Raw genomic sequence first — 18,473 nt, forward strand, 5'->3', positions numbered from 1 at the left:
GGTACTATTTTCCTATATCCATTTTACAGATGAGGACACTGGCACAGAAAGCAACTTACCCAAGGCCATTAGACTGATAACTAGAGAGGCTGAGACTGAAACCGTAGGAGTCTGGCTCAGAGCCTCTACAGTAAACCATTCTCTCGCCTCATTTATAATCACACAATGAAAATCAATCATTAGTTTACAGTAAACTTAGACCCAAAAAGTAACACCCAAGAGGTGTTACAACCATCAATTAAAAAGGCAAAATGATCCCTACCTGATTCTCGGCCTGCTATGTAATATACCAAATGTTCTATAACAATCCGCAGTTAGAGTGCTGTGGAGCGTGCAAATTTGCTTCATGAAGCACAGTGCTCCGCTGGGAAACAAGCCTCAGTCAGTGGAGGGAAGGGTCACTCACCCACTTTTGACCCTCCAAATCCTTATCTGAGATAAAAAACTCCTTCCAATCTCGAAGATTAAGATGGAAGCAGATTACCCTCATTCTATTGCCTGCTTACCCACCTACTAAAATCTTTTCTTCTTCCAAGATGCCACTAAGAGCAACAAGGGCTAGATCTCCCCTTCAGGCACAAAATAAGACTACAGACTGGGGGATGAGGGAGGGAAGGAAAAGTAACTTTTGTAAGGAAACAAATGAACTCGTGTCTGTAAAGTTGCTATGTGTGGGAAGAGAAAAATATAAAGAGTTTCTGCTTCTAGAAAAAAGAACATTTCCTTCTCCTCTAAAAAACTTCTCTCATCATCTTATTGTGATTCTCAGGTGACGAAAGTAAGAGGGAAAATTTCTTAAAGTAATTTTTTTTAAGATTGGTCAGGAGCTAACATCTGTTGCCAATTTTTTTTTTTTCCTTCTTCTCCCCAAAGCCCCCCCCCCAGTACATAGTTGTATATCCTGGTTGTAGGTCCTTTTACTTCTGTTATGTGGGATGCCACCTCAGCATGGCTTGATGAGTGGTGCTAAGGCCATGCCCAGGATCCGAACCAGCAAAAGCTCAGGCCACCGACGCAGAGCACGCAAACTTAACCACTTGGCCATGGGGCCTGCCCCTAAAGAACTTCTTAAGGCAGCTAAAAGGGGTTGGGAGCCTCTGATAAGCACAGTGTTAGAAGGGATCTACAAAGAATTATTTAAAAAAAAACAAATAATTTTCAAATAGATACTTGTAAAAGAGATAAGACGCTGGAAACCTGATAGAAAGTCATTCTTTCATTAGCCTCAATTTTCTAATTCTATCCACTGACAAGTCATCAGGACTATGCAGCGGTCTGTTCTACCTAAGGCTAGTACACCTCAGCTCTTAGAGCTACGCTTTAGCCTTAATTTTTAGGAAGATACTTACTGTAATAGAGAAACACAAATTTCGCTGTAGAATCCCAACAGATTGTATACAGCCTTTTAATCAAATTATTCAAGGTTAACTCTATCAGTCAGGATGGTTTATAAATACATAAATAATTTAGTAAAATATAAGTTATAATACTTCTTACTTGGGAATGGAGGATGGCCAAATAGAAATGTGTTCAGCTGTAATATCATTCACAATGTCCTCCTTAAAAAAAAAAAAAAAAAAAGTGATTTAAAAGGAATTTCTTTTAAAGACTTTTTAAAAATGAAATCATGAAATACTGACCCGAACATTGTGAAGTTTCACAAAGAGTGACAAAATAATAGTCAAAACCAATGGTTCCTATGAGAAAGAAAACATGGAATCCTTAAATATTATATATATTTTAATATTTCTCCCATAGACCTCGGGAATATCAAGTATTTTCTTTCAAAAGAGTCTTACCCTTTTGAAATTTACCATCTACTTTAGTTTAGAATATACTAAAGAACAACTTTATTTTTAATCTCATGAAAGAAATCACAGCACACAATTTACACAAAAACTACCACATTTTGGTGTCTAGTATGGTGCTCAAGTCCTCACATGACTTTTGAAATTGAGTTAATAGATCTCTCTCCAACTAGTAATTCCAGCTACCTCTAAAAAATTGACTTACTATTCCTTAATATTTAAAGGATAGAGTCTAGGTTATGTCTAGTAAATAAATGTGACATTAACCCTATCAAACAAAAATTAAAGCTAAGCCTCACACATCTAGCCTACTATGAAGACTTTTTTACAATTTAAAAAATACCTGTGCTATTCACTAAAACATGGTAAGGTAAACGCAAAATAAACTTCTTCAAACAGACTATCTCATCCTCAAAAATGATCACTGAAGATAACAGGCACATTAACAGATCACTTAAATAATCAACATTTAAGCATTCAATATTTTTTAGTCATATTCTACAAAAGTCAGCAATAGTAATTAGAGCAAGTTTTAATAAAACTTACCCGTAATTTTTTGATAAAAGAAAGCAGTTCACTCCTACAAAAAAAAATTTTGTATGTAAATAAATTTAATATCAGAAATTAAAAATAAAATCAAGAAAGTAAACTACAGGTGGAGGTTTATCCCTAACGCTCCAGTTCTGCATATATAAAAGAGTATAATATTCTATTGTCATACTAACCTAATAAAATTTCTTTCCTGTTTGAATCATATGTAACATCTTCAGGACCATGCAACCATAGACACTGTTGACTGATTATATTAAATGATTAATAGATAATCTCTTAAAATAACACATAAACAGAAGTTATTTCTAAAACTGTCCATGTCAGACAAGTCCATCAGAGATCAGCACCAGAGAATTTTTATACTGTCTATCTTTATGATGCACAAGGATAACAGCAGATGCTCTCGAAATAGTACCAACAGAATAAAAAATAAGTAACTCAAAAGACAAATGGATAGAAACATACCGATACATTATACCTAACGTAGATTCTCTCTGCTTTATTAAACTAACTCTGCCATCACTTCCTCGTTTGTGTTGACTGGACACACTACAGATCTGAACAACTACTTCCCAAAGGTCTTTAGCCGTCCGTCTACTTTCTTTAGGGCCTGGAAGTTCTTTGCATGTAGCTGCTAAAAGCTGTCCAAGCTATAACATGAAAAACAAACAGAAAATACAGAAAAGATAATCTGTAATGTCAAATGTCTTAGTTCTATTATTAAGGCACACCTGAAAGATAGATAATCGCTCAAACATACCAAGCACAGTCATTTTATGCTGTGCTTTCTCTTCAACCACTAAGGAATTTAGAGCTCCTCATCTACTGACAGATCTCAATCTGACTGGGGCAGAGGATGCTCTGGTTTCATTATATTATAAACCTCATCGTTTCTAAACAGTCTAATGAGAACAAAAGTACAGTCTGATGAAAAAAAAAGACAATGCAAAGAGCTATGTGATTTCTTAAGTAAAAAAAAGTTGCTAAATATACACAGTGTGATCCCACTTTTAAAAAAGTGTGTAATAGAAGGTATACACCACAATGTCAACTGTGGTAAAAGCTCAGGGATGAGATTAAATAATACTTACATTTCATACACACATACTTTAATCATTAAAAAAAAATTTTAATTAAGTTCACGCACTCTGCTTCAGCGACCCGGGGTTCGCCAGTTCGGATCCTGGGCAGGGACCCACACAACACTTACTAAGCCAGGCTGTGGCAGGGACCCACATATAAAACAGAGGAAGAAGGGCACAGACCTCAGCTCAGGGCCAACCTTCCTCAGCAAAAAGAGGAGGGTTGGCAGATGTTAGCTCAGGGCTGGTCTTCCACAAAATAAAAAAAAAAAAAAATCTAATGAAAAATGATGGAAAAAATACGGAAACTGAAGTTGGCAGAATAAGGAAACAAGATTCAGAGCAACTTTTCTCTAAGAAAAACTGTAGCAACTGGAGACGGAGAAACTGCTGAGATGAGGGGTAGGATTAAGGAAGGACAGATTCCTGAGAGTGATTAATCTGAACAAAGGCAGCCCGAAGGACCCAGAGATCGCGTGGAAGCGCTGAAAGCAAAAGGTAGAGTGAAGACAGGCCCAAAACATAGAGGAAACAAACAGCCTTATACCAAAGTCAGCACTTCTCTCCTTTTATAATTTCAAAGCAAGAGAGGTGCCCTCTATCCTTTCTTCTTAATAAATCTTACATATCATTGGTCTTTTAGAGGATGAAGTGGCAAGAATAATTTCAAGCCTATCAAGAAAACTCAGTTCCCTAACTGGACCCAGAAAATGTTCCTAATGATGTCTCACTGCTTAAGGTGGTTTCTTTGAGGTAGGATTATGAAAAAGATGAAAATTGGTGATTTTTCCCCCAATTTTTTTGCAATAAAAAATTTCACACAGAAAAATTGAAAGAATAGTTAAATAAATACCTTTATTCTTGACTTATTGTGAATATTCTGCCATACTTGCTTTATATATCTATCTACATATGTTGTTTGTTAAACTACATTAAAGTTGCAGACATGACTTTTCACCCTAAATACTTCAAATACGCATCTTCTAAAGACAAGGACATTCACCTACATAACCACAACTCCATGACCACACCTAAGAAAATTTACAAGGATACTGGTGCTTCTTAAAGCTAGTGAAAATGATGTACAAACCCTAGCTATGCTGGGAGAATGGCAATCAAGATCCATGGTATAGTAGAACATTTCACCCTGCCTGCCTACTGCACATATTCTCTGACCACTAGGACTGCAATATATGCAGCTATTTACTGGAGTACAACACAGGGCCATTACAGCTCCTTGTCTCAAATTAATTTTCTGTCGTCAGGATCATATACTTAAGTTGAAGATCACTACATTAAATAAATTTACTTAAAAGTAAGAGTTTTCAGGGGCTGGCCCCATGGCATAGTGGTTAAGTTCAGCACACTCCACTTCAGTGGCCCAGGTTTGCAGGTTCAAATCCCAGGCATGGACCCACACCACTCGTCAGCCATTCTGTGGCAGTGACCCACATACAAAATACAGGAGGACTGGCAGAGATTTTAACTCAGGGCTAATCTTTCTCAGACCAAAAAAAAAAAAAAAAGAGGAAGATTGGCAACAAACGTTAGCTCAGGGTGACTCTGCCTCAGGAAAAGAAATAAAGGTGGGGAGGATGGCCCCATGGCAGAGTGGTTAAGTTTGGCATGCTCAGCTTTGGCAGCCTGGGTTTGCACATTTGGATCCCGGGCGTGGACCTAGCAGTTGTTAGCCACGCTGTGGCAGCGACCCACATACAAACAGGAAGACTGGCACAGATGTTAGCTCAGGGCAAATCTTCCTCATCAAAAATAAAGAATCACGCACATCAAACTCAGAGAAGTAAACAGATTCTACAGAAGGGCAAGGTGTTCAAATGGAAAATGGGTGGACATGCACCCCTGACAGCTCCACCAGTTCACAATCAGGTATATGGTGGGAATACAGCTTAAAACTAGAGTTTATCAATCAAAGCAAGAAAAGCTGACTCACCTCTCACTAGTTTAGGATTATACCAAAATGTTGTTGCTGTTAACTAAATTTTTGCTTGCATTCTCATGAACCACAGGGTATCACAAAGAAATATCAGGGACGGCAAACTCAAGTTCCTGAATTATCAAAAACTATACTTTTAACTACAAACCAACAAGCATTTGTCCAGTCTTACATTGTATCACAGAAACTGACAAGCTCCCTAAGTAGTATAGATCTAAAGAAACAGGTACAATAATTCCATCCTAATAATGTTTTTATTTAGATTAAACAGGAAGTACCTTTACATAGGGATTACTCTGAAGCAGAAATGCAGGAACTTGCAGTGTAAGGTATTCATTTTCCCTCCAGTTTAACATAAAAGCAACACACTCCTCAGCAATAACCTGACGAAGAGGAATATCTGAAAAGCAAAGAAGAAAACAGCTGGAATTACCACCATAACATTAAAATAACCTAACATAAAATAAACATGAAATTTAAAAAAGCAAATATTTGCTCAGATTTCAGCTGAACAAATTAAAAACAATAATTACAGATAAGAAAATATAAAAATACTAACATTTTATACTTTTCTCTAGAAAGATTAAGGTTTCCCAACAACAAACTACCATGGTCCCCACTATTAAGCAACAAAATCATCTAATAATACTCGAGATGCCCAACATTCAACTGTGGAAGCATAAGAGCTGGTGCCTGTCCTCTAGAAATTTATACTTCAAACGAGCAGGGAATAAACACACTAAAAAAACAAGTAAAAAATAACACGGTATAAATTTTTAGCACACTTAGAGCACAAAAACAGGTAAGCTGTACAATAAAACCATAACAAATTGACTTAATATATCATTTTAAATCATTTTTTCTGATTAAAATGTAATAAATATTCAAAAGAGACAAGTCATTCGCTCTTTCAAAAAATACTGTACCAGAAAATTTTAAATTAAAAATGAAAAAAAAAACACTCAGAATTGTTTTGAACATTATTTCCTTTGAAATAATTAAGAAATACACATTAATACTAAATATGTTGTGAATTTTTGTAGCTCAAAGAATATAATATTCAGGTTTTAATGCACTTTAGCAAAAAGAAAAAGAAATCCTAATGAACATCAAATAACAATGGTAAGACTTAAAATGGGAGAGCTATTAAACTTCTCGAGGACCTGTATTTTCCACTCTTTCTAAAAGGACTGAGGACCGGCCCAGTGGCCGAGTGGTTAAGTTCCTGCACTCTGCTTCAGTGGCCCAGGGTTTCACCGGTTTGAATCCTGGGCGCAGACATGGCACTGCTCATCAAGACACGCTGAGGCGGCATCCCACATGCCACAACTAGAAGGACTCACAACGAAGAATATACAACTATGTACCGGGGGGCTTTGGGAAGAAAAAGGAAAAAAATAAAATCATAAAAAAAAAAAAAAAAGAATTGGACACACAAGGTCTGTTCTTAAAGTGACCACAAGTGAGTTCCTGACCCACTTGCAACCATTTTGAGGGCTTTCTATAGTGATAATAAGGAAATAAGCCTTCAACCTGTACCTTCAAGGACATTTTGATTCTTTCAACAGAATATCTCAAAATTGCAATATAATTTCTGTAGTATGTTGAACTGTGTCCCCTCAAAACTCATGTCTACTTGAAACCTCAGAACATGACCTTACTTGGAAATAGGGTCTTTGCAGATGTACTTAGTTAAGAAGAGGTCATAATGAATTACGGCCAGACCCTGAATCCAATGATTGGTGCTCTTATAAGATGATGAGAACACACACACACACAGGAGAATGCCATGTAAAAAAGGAGGCAGAGACTGAAGTGATGCAGCTAGAGGCTAAAGAACCCCAAAGATTGCTGGGAGCCAATCTGAAGCTAGGGAAAGGCAAGGAAGGACTCTTCCCCAGTGGCTTCAGAGGGAGCACGGCCCTGCAGGCACCTTGATTGCAGACGGCCAGTCTCCAGAAGTGAGAGAGAATAAATTTCTGTTGTTTTAAATCACCTAGTTTGTTATGCAATCCTAGGAAATGAATAGTTCCCCACATTTTCCCCAATGTTCTCAAGTGAACTCCACATCTGAACTGGTTTAGGAGAGAAATAACTTTTTTATAGATGATAAAAAGTCCAGTAAATGTTCTTTTAGATTTTCCCCCACAATTATTTGAGTACTGAATTTCTGAAATTTGGCTTGTGAAACAGTCTTACCAGGAAGCCTCATTTCCAGATATCCCCGCACCCTACTAATCAGATCAGAAGGAGGTCTCTCTCCTGACTGCCCTGTTCCAGCTTCGTGTGTATGAATATCCAAAAGCAGCATCTCATTCAGCATGACCTGACGAAGCTTTGGTGAGAACTCTGTTACCAACTCCAAACACGCAGCAAACAGCTGTTTAGCGTGGGAAAAGTCCTACAAGAAGAAAGCACAGGACAGCCTGCATCACCTTCCCTCTGCAGTCAAACATGTCTTCATGAGGACAGAGCAAACAGGAGGGTTAACTTAAATGGTTAACACTCATTATCTCGGAGAGTGAGTCTAGATTATCTTTGTCTTTATCATCTGTTTTGTTGATTTATTCCAATAAATACTTAATTCTTTTGTAATTTTTAAAAAACATCTAATAATCAATATAAAATACATGTTCTAATACTAAAGTTTTACAAAAATCATAAAATAACAAAAATAAGTTTTTATACAAATTACGCATATTATATACATATATTATACAGCTGTAAAATTCTGAGAAGCACTCTTCCCCAACTAAGACACTCAGAATTAGACCTTACACTCTTCAACAAGGTTTCACATTCTAAAATCTTTGCACGCAACCCTATTCACCTACATAATTGGATAATAAATCAGCTGCAATCCAAGCCCTTTCCTACACACCTCCTAATTTTTCCAAAGAGCAGTCTTTACTCCCTCCCTCTCCCTCCACATGTCTCCTTCACTCCCACAATCCGGCTTCGACCCCTATCATGATGAAGAAATGTCTCTCACTAACCAAAGACCTTCTAATTTTCCAATCTAATGAATACTTTTTGGTTATCTTACGTGACTTAGCAGCTACATCCCGCTGCTGCCCACTCCCTTTTTCTTGACAGTCTCTATTTCCCTTGGCTATTATGACTCCTCGTACTCATCATGCCACTCTTTCTTGGAGCCAATGTTGCACCTCTAGGCTCTCTGTTTATCTCTCTGGGTGATCTCTGACGACTCCCAAATCTTTATCTCCAGCCCAGACCATTCCCTAAGCTTCAGCCTCATGTTTCCAATTTCAGGCTCAAATTAAATACTGTAAAAACGAACTTATAATCTGACCTCCAAAAATGTTTTTCTGCACATCCACTTGCTGGCACTCCCACCTGTTCTCTGACATCCAATGCAAAAACCTGAGCATCATTCTCAGTTCTTTTCTCTCTCTTGCTGTCCACTGCAAATCAGTTAGCAATCAATTCCAGATTTTACTTCCTATTTCTCTATATATTCTTTTCTCTCTATCCTTTCTAACACTTGTGTCACTTACTAGCTGTCTGACCTTGAACAATTTAATACCTTTGAGTCTCTGATTTCTCACCTATAAAACTGAGATTAACAACTTCCACACAATTTTTCCATGAAGAATAAATGTATATGAAAACCACAGAGTAGTCTCTATGCCCAAAAAATGTTAGTTATTTTAGGGGTGGAAAAAGCAAAGCTGCTGACAACATGCCCCCTATTATAAACTTCTCAATAGCTCACAATTATCTAGAGCTGTATTGTCCAGTATGGGGGCTCCCAGCTACACGCAGCTACTGAACACATGATTGTGACCAGTCCAAACTGGGAGATACTGTAAAAGGAAAATATCTCAATTTTTATATTGATTACATGTTGAAATGACAGTTTAGATATACTGGGTTAAAATACACTAAAGTTGATTTCACCTTTTTTGTACTTCTAAAAATGTGGCTACCAGAAAATTATAAATTACATATGTCGTTTGCATGGTATTTCCACTGGACACTGTTGGTCTAAAATAGCAGTTCTCAAACTTTACCATGCATAAAAATTACCTACAAGGCTTATTAAAACAGACTAGTAGGCCCCATGCCCTGTTTCGGATTCAGTGGTTCTAGGGTAGGACTCAACAATTTGCACTTCTAACAAGTTCCCAAATGTCGCCAATACTGCTGGTTTAGAGCACTGTCTTCAAAAGATTCTTTGCTCACTTCCCTCTTAAAACACTTTTACATAAGCATTCGCTTCCCTATATTAATTTTCAAGTTGAGAAGTATAATTTTTTTAGCAAAAGTTAAGGAGATGCTAAAGTGAAGAGCAAATACTGACTTCCTGAATAATTAAATTTTGTTTCTATTTTAAAACATACATGCCTTTAGAGATAAATCTAACAAAATACATGTAAGATTTGCACGCTGAAAATTACAAAACATTAATGAGATAAATTAGAGACATAAATAAATAGATACACTATGTTCATGGATTGAAAGACTGAATATTAAGATATCAATTCTTCCCTAAACACTGCAATCTTAATCAAAATTCCACCAGGCTTTTTTATAGACATTAAAAAGCTGATTCTAAAATTTATATGAAAAAGCAAAGGACCTAGAATAACCAAAATGATTTTGAAGTACAACAAAATTAGAGGACTTAACAGCATTTGGTTTTGAAACTTACTATAAAGCTAAAGTATGGCTCCTCCTTCCTCTTTTTAAAATAAGCTGGGAAGGATAAATGTGAAAAGACAATGGAATGGCAATGGAGAAACAACATGACACGTCAACTGTAAGGGTGTTTTCAGGTACATCAATTTTAGGAAAAAGTACAAACAGGAGGAGAAAAGCTGAGAACTGCTTCCCTTAAAACTATATCTACTTCTTGGACTTCTAGTAAGAAGGCTGCTGGTCTAGAAAACCAGCCACCTTAACAAAGCTCACAGCTGTGTTTACAGGCTTGGTCTTACCACCCCACCTAGCCTCATCACCTTTTTCACCTCACATAACAAATGATACTCCAATGCTGGCATACTGCTTCCAGTATCGTTGTATACCATCCTGTTTCTTACCTTTGAGCTTTTCCTCATGGTAACATCCTCTTTACCTAGCTAAACTATTTAAACACCTCAGGATTTCTGCCTGCTAAGTGCTATCTTTAACCTCCCTATAGAATTATTAGTTGTGCAATTACACTCTCTTATATCATTTGACATTTCACTTACATCTCAACTTCTCAAACAGACTGCAAACTCCTGAAGCAAAATAAACTACAGAAGTAATTTTCAAGGGATTTTGTTTTGTTTTTATACCTTGGAACACATTCTTCACTAACTAAATCCCAGAGGATACAAGTAATTTTTCAAGTTCTCTAGATTTTTAAAAACGACTAGAGTAGTATCTGTATGTCAAAGGCCATTTTGGTACAGGAAAAAGAACAAACTAAAACACCTTTTCAAATACCCTTTTAGGTCTATGATTATGATTTTTTGGGGGTTTTTTTGCTGAGGAAGATTCACCCTGAGCTAACATCTGTGACACTCTTCCTCTATTTTGTATGTGGGTCGCCACCACAGCATGGCTGCCGACGAGTGGTGTAGGTCCACCCCTGGGAACCGAACCTGGGCCACCAAAGCAGAGCACACCAAATTTAACCACTAGGCCATGATTACGATTTTAAGATCAAGAAAACATAACATTCTGGAGAGAGATATCAGCTTCATGGAGGAGTGAGTTCCCCCAGCGATCTCTCTCCTCCACCATACAATGAAAGAAACATCCACACACCAACAGAGGACATCCAAACATAACACAAAAGATGTATGAGAGACCCACGCAACCATACGATGGAGGACAGAGAGGATGGGGCCCCACTTGGAGGAGGTGGAAGGGGTAAGAGAAACCTTCACTCCCTCCCCAGAAGACTGCTATCTGGGACCACAGGAAGCCTCCAAGAAAGGGGGGAGGGGACGTTTGTTCCTGGGAATGTCGAAGATCACCAAGTGCCCTCACAGCCTAGAGAGAGGCCTTCTATGGGGCGAAAGATATTGCGGGTGGTGACCTCATCAAGCCAACACCCAGGACAGCAGATAGCAAGCACAGAACGAGAAAACTCCAAGAGCATGCAGAAGAAAGAACCCCCCACCCCCACCTCCAGTGCCTGGGATCTTGTGGAAACCCAGAGGCTTCAGAATATGTGACTCTTGACCTCCATCCCATGGTGACAGGCAGTAACTGTGGCCAAATATTACCACGATGTGCAAAACAGAGCCACATCCTCTAGCAGTATCAAAAATTACATTAAATCTCCAGACCTGAGAGAAAATGACAAGTACCCAGAAATCAGTCCTGAGGACAAAGAAATATGTAATCTAAATGACAGATAATTCAAAATAACTCTCATCAAAAAACTCAACAAATTAAAAGAGAATGTAGAGAAACAATTCAATGAGTTCAGGAGCTACTTCACAAAAGAGATTAAAACTATAAAGAAGAACCAATAAAATATATTGGTAATGAAAGACACAATGGATGAGATAAAACAGAACATGGATTCCGTGACTGCTCGAGCAGACATCATAGAGGAGTAAATCAGCATAATCGAGGATAGACACATTGAAATGCTCCAGATAGAGGAGGAGAGAGAACTAAGACTAAAAAGAAATGAAGAAAGTCTCTGAGAAATATCTAACTCAATTAGGAATTGCAACATAAGAATTATAGGTATTCAAGAAGGAGAAGAGTAAAATGCAGCAGAAAGCTTGTTCAAAGAAATAATAGCAGAGAAATTCCCAAACCTGGGGTAGGAGACGGAAATCCATATGGAAGAAGCTACCAGATCTCCTAAATATGTCCATGTAAAAAGACCTACTGAAAGGCATATAGTAGTGAAACTGGAAAAGGCAATGAGAAAGAAAAAATACTAAGGGCAGCAAGGCAGAAGAAAATAACCTACAAAGGAACCCCTATCTGGCTTTCAGCAGATTTCTCTGGAGAAACGTTAGAGGATAGGAAAGACCGGAATGACATATTCAAATCTCTGGAGGACAAAAACTTTCAGCCAAGAATACTGTATCCAGTGAAAATATCCTTCAGATATGATGGAGAAATAAAAACTTTCCCAGATAAACAAAAGCTAAGGGAGTTCATAGCCATGAGACACCACCCTCCCCACAAAAAATCCTCAAGAAGGCCCTACCTTTAAAAAAAAAAAAAGGAGAAAGCAATTACAAAGCACAGAGTAAGGAGATAAACAGGTAGACAAAAATCAGAAAATTGTAGCTATACATCAGAAAAGGTTAGCAAATACTCAAGTACAGCATTAAAGATAAAGCCAAGGAAAACACCAAAAACAAAGATAATCTTGTCATTTTAACCACAAACTCACAAAACAAGATGGAATAAGACGTGAGAAAAACAACTTAGGAGGGGAAGAGGAAAGAGACTAAATCAGCTTAACCTAAGGAAATAAAGAGGCCATCAGAAAATGTATTATCTTATCCACAAGATTTTGAATACAAACCTCATGGTAACCACTAAACAAAAAAGCAGAAGAGAGACACAAATAATAAAGAGAAAACAAAGAAACACAACATAAAAAACTACATAACTCAACTGGTAGACCAAAATACACAGGATGAGAAACAAAGGAAATGCAGGAGAAGCAGAAAACGAGTGTTAAAATGGCAGCATTAAGCCCTCATATATCAATAATCACTCACCCCAAATGTAAACGGACTGAATTCTCCAATAAAAAGGCACAGGTGGTAAAATGGATTAAAGAACAGGACACAACAATATGCTTCCTCCAGGAAACACATCTCATCTCCAACAATAAACACAGGCTCCGAGTGAAGGGATGGAAGACAATACTCCAATTAGTGGCAAACAAAAGAAGGCAGGAGTCGCAATACTTAGAGTAGACTTCAAGATAAGACAGGTAAAGAGAGACAAAGAGGGGCAGTATACAATGATCAAATGGACACTCCACCAAGAAGACATAACACTTATAAATACCTGTGCACCCAACAGGGGAGCACCAAAGTACATAAAGCAACTATTAACATACCTAAAAGAAGATATTAATAACAACACAATAACAGTAGGGGACCTTAACACTCTACTCGCATCAATGGATAGATCATCCAGAGAGAAAATCAACAAGGAAATAGTGGAATTAAATGAAAAGCTAGACCAGTTGGACTTAACAGACATATATAGAACACTCCATCCAAAAACAGCAGAATACACATTCTTCTGAAGTGTGCACAGAACATTCTCAAGGATAGACCATATGCTGGGAAACAAGGCAAGCCTCAATAAATCTAAGAAGACTGAAATAATAACAAGCATCTTCTCCATCACAATGCTATGAAGCTAGAAATTAATTACAAGAAAAAAGCTGAAAACGGGACAAAGATGTGGAGACTAAACAATACGATACTGAACAACCAATGGATCATTGAAGAAACTAAAGGAGAAATCAAAAAACATCTGGAGACAAATGAAAATGAAAACATACCATACCAATTCATATGAGAGGCAGCAAAAGCCGTATTACTAGGGAAATTCATCACAACACAGGCTCACGTTAACAAACAAGAAAAATCCCAAATCAGCAATCCCAAACTACACCTACACCTAACTGAATGAGAAAAAGAAGAACAAACAAAGCCCAAAGTCAGCAGAAGGAGAGAAATAATACAAATCAGAGGAGAAATAAATGTAACTGAAAACAAAAAGGCAGTAGAAAGGATCAGTGAAACAAAGAGCTGGTCTGTTGAGAAGATAAATAAAACTGACAAACCCCTAGCCAGACTTACAAAGAAAAAAAAGAGAAAGCTCAGATAAACAAAATTAGAAATGAGAGAGGAGAAATTAACAATGGATACCACAGAAACACAAAAGGTTATAAGAGAATACTACGAAAGCTATATGCCAACAAAATGGACAATCTACAGGAAATGGATAAACTAATCTTAGACTCTTACAACCTCCCAAAGCTAAGTCAAGAAGAAACAGACAATCTGAGCAGACCAATCACAAGGAAAGAGATTGAAACAGCAATCGATAGCATCCCAAAGAATAAAACCCCAGGACCAGATGGCTTCCCTGGAGAATTCTACCAAACTTTCAGAGAGGATTTAATATCTATCTTTTTCAAGCTATTCCAAAAAATTATGGAAGATGGAACGCTTCCTAACACATTCTATGAGGCCAACATCACTCTGATACCAAAGCCTGACAAGGACAACACAAAAAAGGAAAGTTACAGGTCAATATCGCTGATAAACATAGATGCAAAACTCCTCAACAAAATACTGGCAAACTGAATACACCAATACATCAAAGGGATCATACATCATGATCATGTGGGATTTATACCAGGGACACAGGGATGGTTCAACATCCGCAAATCAATCAATGTGATACACCACATCAACAAACTGAGGAATAAAAACCACATGATCATCTCAAAAGATGCAGAGAAAGCATGTGACAAGATCCAACAGCCATTTATGATAAAAACTCTGAACAAAATGGGGATAGAAGGAAAGTACCTCAACATAATAAAGGCCATATATGAAAAACCCACAGCCAACATCATACTCAGTGGGGAAAAACTGAGTGCCATCCCTCTGAGAACAGGAACAAGACAAGGATGCCCCTTATCACCACTCATTCAACATAGTACTGGAGGTTTTGGCCAGAGCAATTAGGCAAAAAAAAGGAATAAAAGGAATCCAAATAGGGAGTGAAGAAGTGAAACTCTCAGTGTTTGCAGACAACATGATCTTATATGTAGAAAACCCCAAAGAATCCATCAGAAAACCATTAGGAATAAGCCACAACTACAGTAAAGTTGCGGGGTACAAAATCACCTTACAAAAATCAGTTGCATTTCTATACTCTAATAACAAACTTACAGAAAGAGAATTCAAGAATACAATTCTATTTACAATCACAACAAAAAGAATAAAATATCTATGAATAAATTTAACCAAAGAGGTGAAGGACTTACACAATGAAAACTATAAGACATTATTGAAAGAAATGGATGATGACATAAAGAGATGGAAAGAGATTCCATGCACATGGACTGAAAGAATAAACATAGTTAAAATGTCCATACTACCCAAAGCAATCTACAGATTCCATGCAATCCCAATCAGAATCTCAATGACATTCTTCATGGAAATAGAACAAAGAATCCTAAAATTCATATGGGGCAACCAAAGACTCAAAATTGGTAAAGCAATCCTGAGAAGAAAGAACAAAGCTGGAGGTATCACAATCCCTGACTTCAAAATGTACTACACAAAGCCACAGTAATCAAAACAGCATGGTACTGGTAAAAAAACATACACACAGATCAATGGAACAGAACAGAAGCTGAGCAATACCGCACCTCTACAGAGAGCTACTCTTGGACAAAGGTGCCAAGAACATACAATGGAGAAAAGATAAGTCTCTTCAATAAACGGTGTTGGGAAATCTGGACAACCACTTGCAAAAGAATGAAAGGAGACCATTATCTCACATCATGCAAAAATAAACTCAAAATGGATCAAAGACTTGAAGATACGTCCTGAAACCATAAAAATCGTGGAAGATAATACAGGTAGTACACTCCTGGACATCGAGCTTAAAAGGATCTTTTTGAATACCATGTCTTCTCAGACAAAGGAAACAAAAGAAAAAATAAACAAGTGGGACATCATCAGAATAAAGAGCTCCTGGCAAAGCAAAAGAAATTAGGATGAAAATAAAAAGACAACCCACCAATTGGGAGAAAATATTTGCAAATCATATAACTGAAAAGGGGTTAATCTCCATAATACATAAGGAACTCACACAACTAAACAAAAAAACAAACAGCCCAATCAAAAAATGGGCAGAGGATATGAACACACATTTTTCCAAAGAAGATATACAGATGGCCAATAAACACATGAAAAGATGTTCAACATCACTAACCATCAGGGAAATGCAAATCAAAACAACACTAAGATAGCACCTTACATCTGTTAAAACAGCTATAATCACTAAGACTAAAAATAACCAATGTTGGAGAGGGTGTGGAGAGAAGGGAACCCTCATACAGTGCTGGTGGGAATGCAAACTGATGCAGCCACTATGGAAAACAGTACGGAGATTCCTCAAAAAACTAAAAATAGAAATACCATAACACCCAGCTACCCCACTACTGGGTACGTAACCAAACAATTTGAAATCAATAATCCAAAGTAATACATGCACCCCTATGTTCACTGCAGCACTATTCACAATAGCCAAGACACGGAAGCAACCTAAGTGCCCACCTATCAATGATTGGATAAAGAAGATGTGGTATATGTGTGTGTACACACACACACACACACACACACACACACACACACACACACACACAGGAATACTACTCAGCCATAAAAAAGGACGAAATCATCCCATCTGCAACAACATGGATGGACCTGGAGGGAATTATGCTAAATGAAATAAGCCAGACAGAGAAAGACAAACACCATATGATTTCACTCATATGTGGAATATAAACAAACACATGGACTAAGAAAACAGTTCAGTGCTTACCAGGGGAATGGGGTTGGGGGGTGGGCACAGGGGGTGAAGAGGAGCACTTATGTGGTGACAGACAAGAAATATGTACAACTGAAATTTCACAACGAAGTAAACTAATATGAACTCAATTAAAAAAAAAAAAGAAAATATAACATTCTGATTCCTGGCTTTCATGCTCAAATTAATAAAGTACATTCTTAACCAGCAGGTGATGTACACATTTACTCACCTTAACAGTACTGCAGTGTAAACCTTTGGCCATGAGAATGTAAACCAAATCTCTTGTTAAACTGTCTTTAATTCCCAGGATAACACCACTATAGACAGAAGGTACTTCCCACTAGAAGAAATAAAAATATATAAATACACACAGAGAAAGCCGAATCTAGGTAAGAATCGTTCAATAATCTTCAATCACATTAAAAAATCACTGAAAGGTCATTTTTTAAAGAGAAAGGAAAATGACAGCCACAATGAAATGCTAATCAAAATAAAACATCCACTATAATGAGCCAGTAATAACTAACTAACTGGATTGGAACTTTCTGAAGTTGACTTCTGAAAAAAAGCAGAGGAAAAAAACCTAGGAGTTTATACGTATTAACTAGTGATCCTCACAACATCACTGTGAAGTAGGTACAATTCTCCCCATTTTACAGATGAGAAAACTGAGGCACACAGACATTAACTAGCCCAAGATTATACAACTAGTGAGTATGGAGCTAGGATTCAAACTCAGTTTTACAACTCCTTCTCTTAACTATTATGTTATACTTCCTCATGCATAAAAATGAACAGTAATAACAATATCAATACTAAAAAAGCCCAACTAACGTTCAGAGCAATTTTTCATTTCACTGCACTTGCATGTTCACATCCATAAATACACATGAATTTCTGGCTAACTTCTTACTACATTTTCAGTAGAGGATGAATACGCAGTTAGTTAGAAGCACTGCCATATTACTTTAATTTCTCTGGATCTGTGGGCCATTTCTTTTGTATCTCTAGCTACATTCCACTAAAATGGTGTTTTAAAAGCTATTTTCATTTGCTCTTTCCATGTAGGAAAGCTTTTAAACAGATAACCTCAGAAACAGGTAAATAACATTAGCTGAGCTTTTTTAAAAGACTATCTAAAGCCAAAAATGTCCTATAGAGAAGTTTTAATGAATTGGTTCCAAGCTGTAGGCTTTAGACTTCAAGAGAGTATTAAAAAACAAAAGCAAAAATACTCCATAAGCACATAGCAAGTGTTAGCTACAGACTGCATCAATATGCCTTATACATATACTTACAATTATATTTAAAATGTATGTAGATGCTGTGAAAATAAATAGAATATAAACTTATTTTTAGAGGTTACTGATTTAATAGAATCTTTTTTGGCACTGTGTATTTTCTCTGTCAATGAATGTTCAAAGTGCAATTACTGTCATGAGAAGATTCTAAAATTGCTGACAAAAACAGTCTTTATTCTCAAAAAGGTCAGGGAAAAACTCTTCTATT

At 37.1% G+C, this 18,473-nt stretch overlaps 1 protein-coding gene across 2 annotated transcripts in view; it reads right to left on the reverse strand.

Moving 5' to 3' along the window:
- INTS8 (integrator complex subunit 8) overlaps positions 1-18,473 on the reverse strand; it is a 65,496-nt gene that overhangs the window by 19,909 nt on the left and 27,114 nt on the right. For both annotated transcript variants that reach the window (XM_046642047.1, XM_046642049.1), the window contains exons 14-20: positions 17,194-17,304; positions 7,596-7,797; positions 5,675-5,796; positions 2,826-3,010; positions 2,355-2,388; positions 1,641-1,697; positions 1,498-1,559 (exon numbers count right to left, since the gene is read on the reverse strand). In XM_046642047.1, coding sequence (XP_046498003.1) covers positions 1,498-1,559; positions 1,641-1,697; positions 2,355-2,388; positions 2,826-3,010; positions 5,675-5,796; positions 7,596-7,797; positions 17,194-17,304 — 773 coding nt within the window. The remainder of the gene's footprint in view (positions 1-1,497; positions 1,560-1,640; positions 1,698-2,354; positions 2,389-2,825; positions 3,011-5,674; positions 5,797-7,595; positions 7,798-17,193; positions 17,305-18,473) is intronic.

Source organism: Equus quagga, chromosome 16, assembly GCF_021613505.1.
Source record: "Equus quagga isolate Etosha38 chromosome 16, UCLA_HA_Equagga_1.0, whole genome shotgun sequence".
Classification (NCBI taxonomy): domain Eukaryota; kingdom Metazoa; phylum Chordata; class Mammalia; order Perissodactyla; family Equidae; genus Equus; species Equus quagga.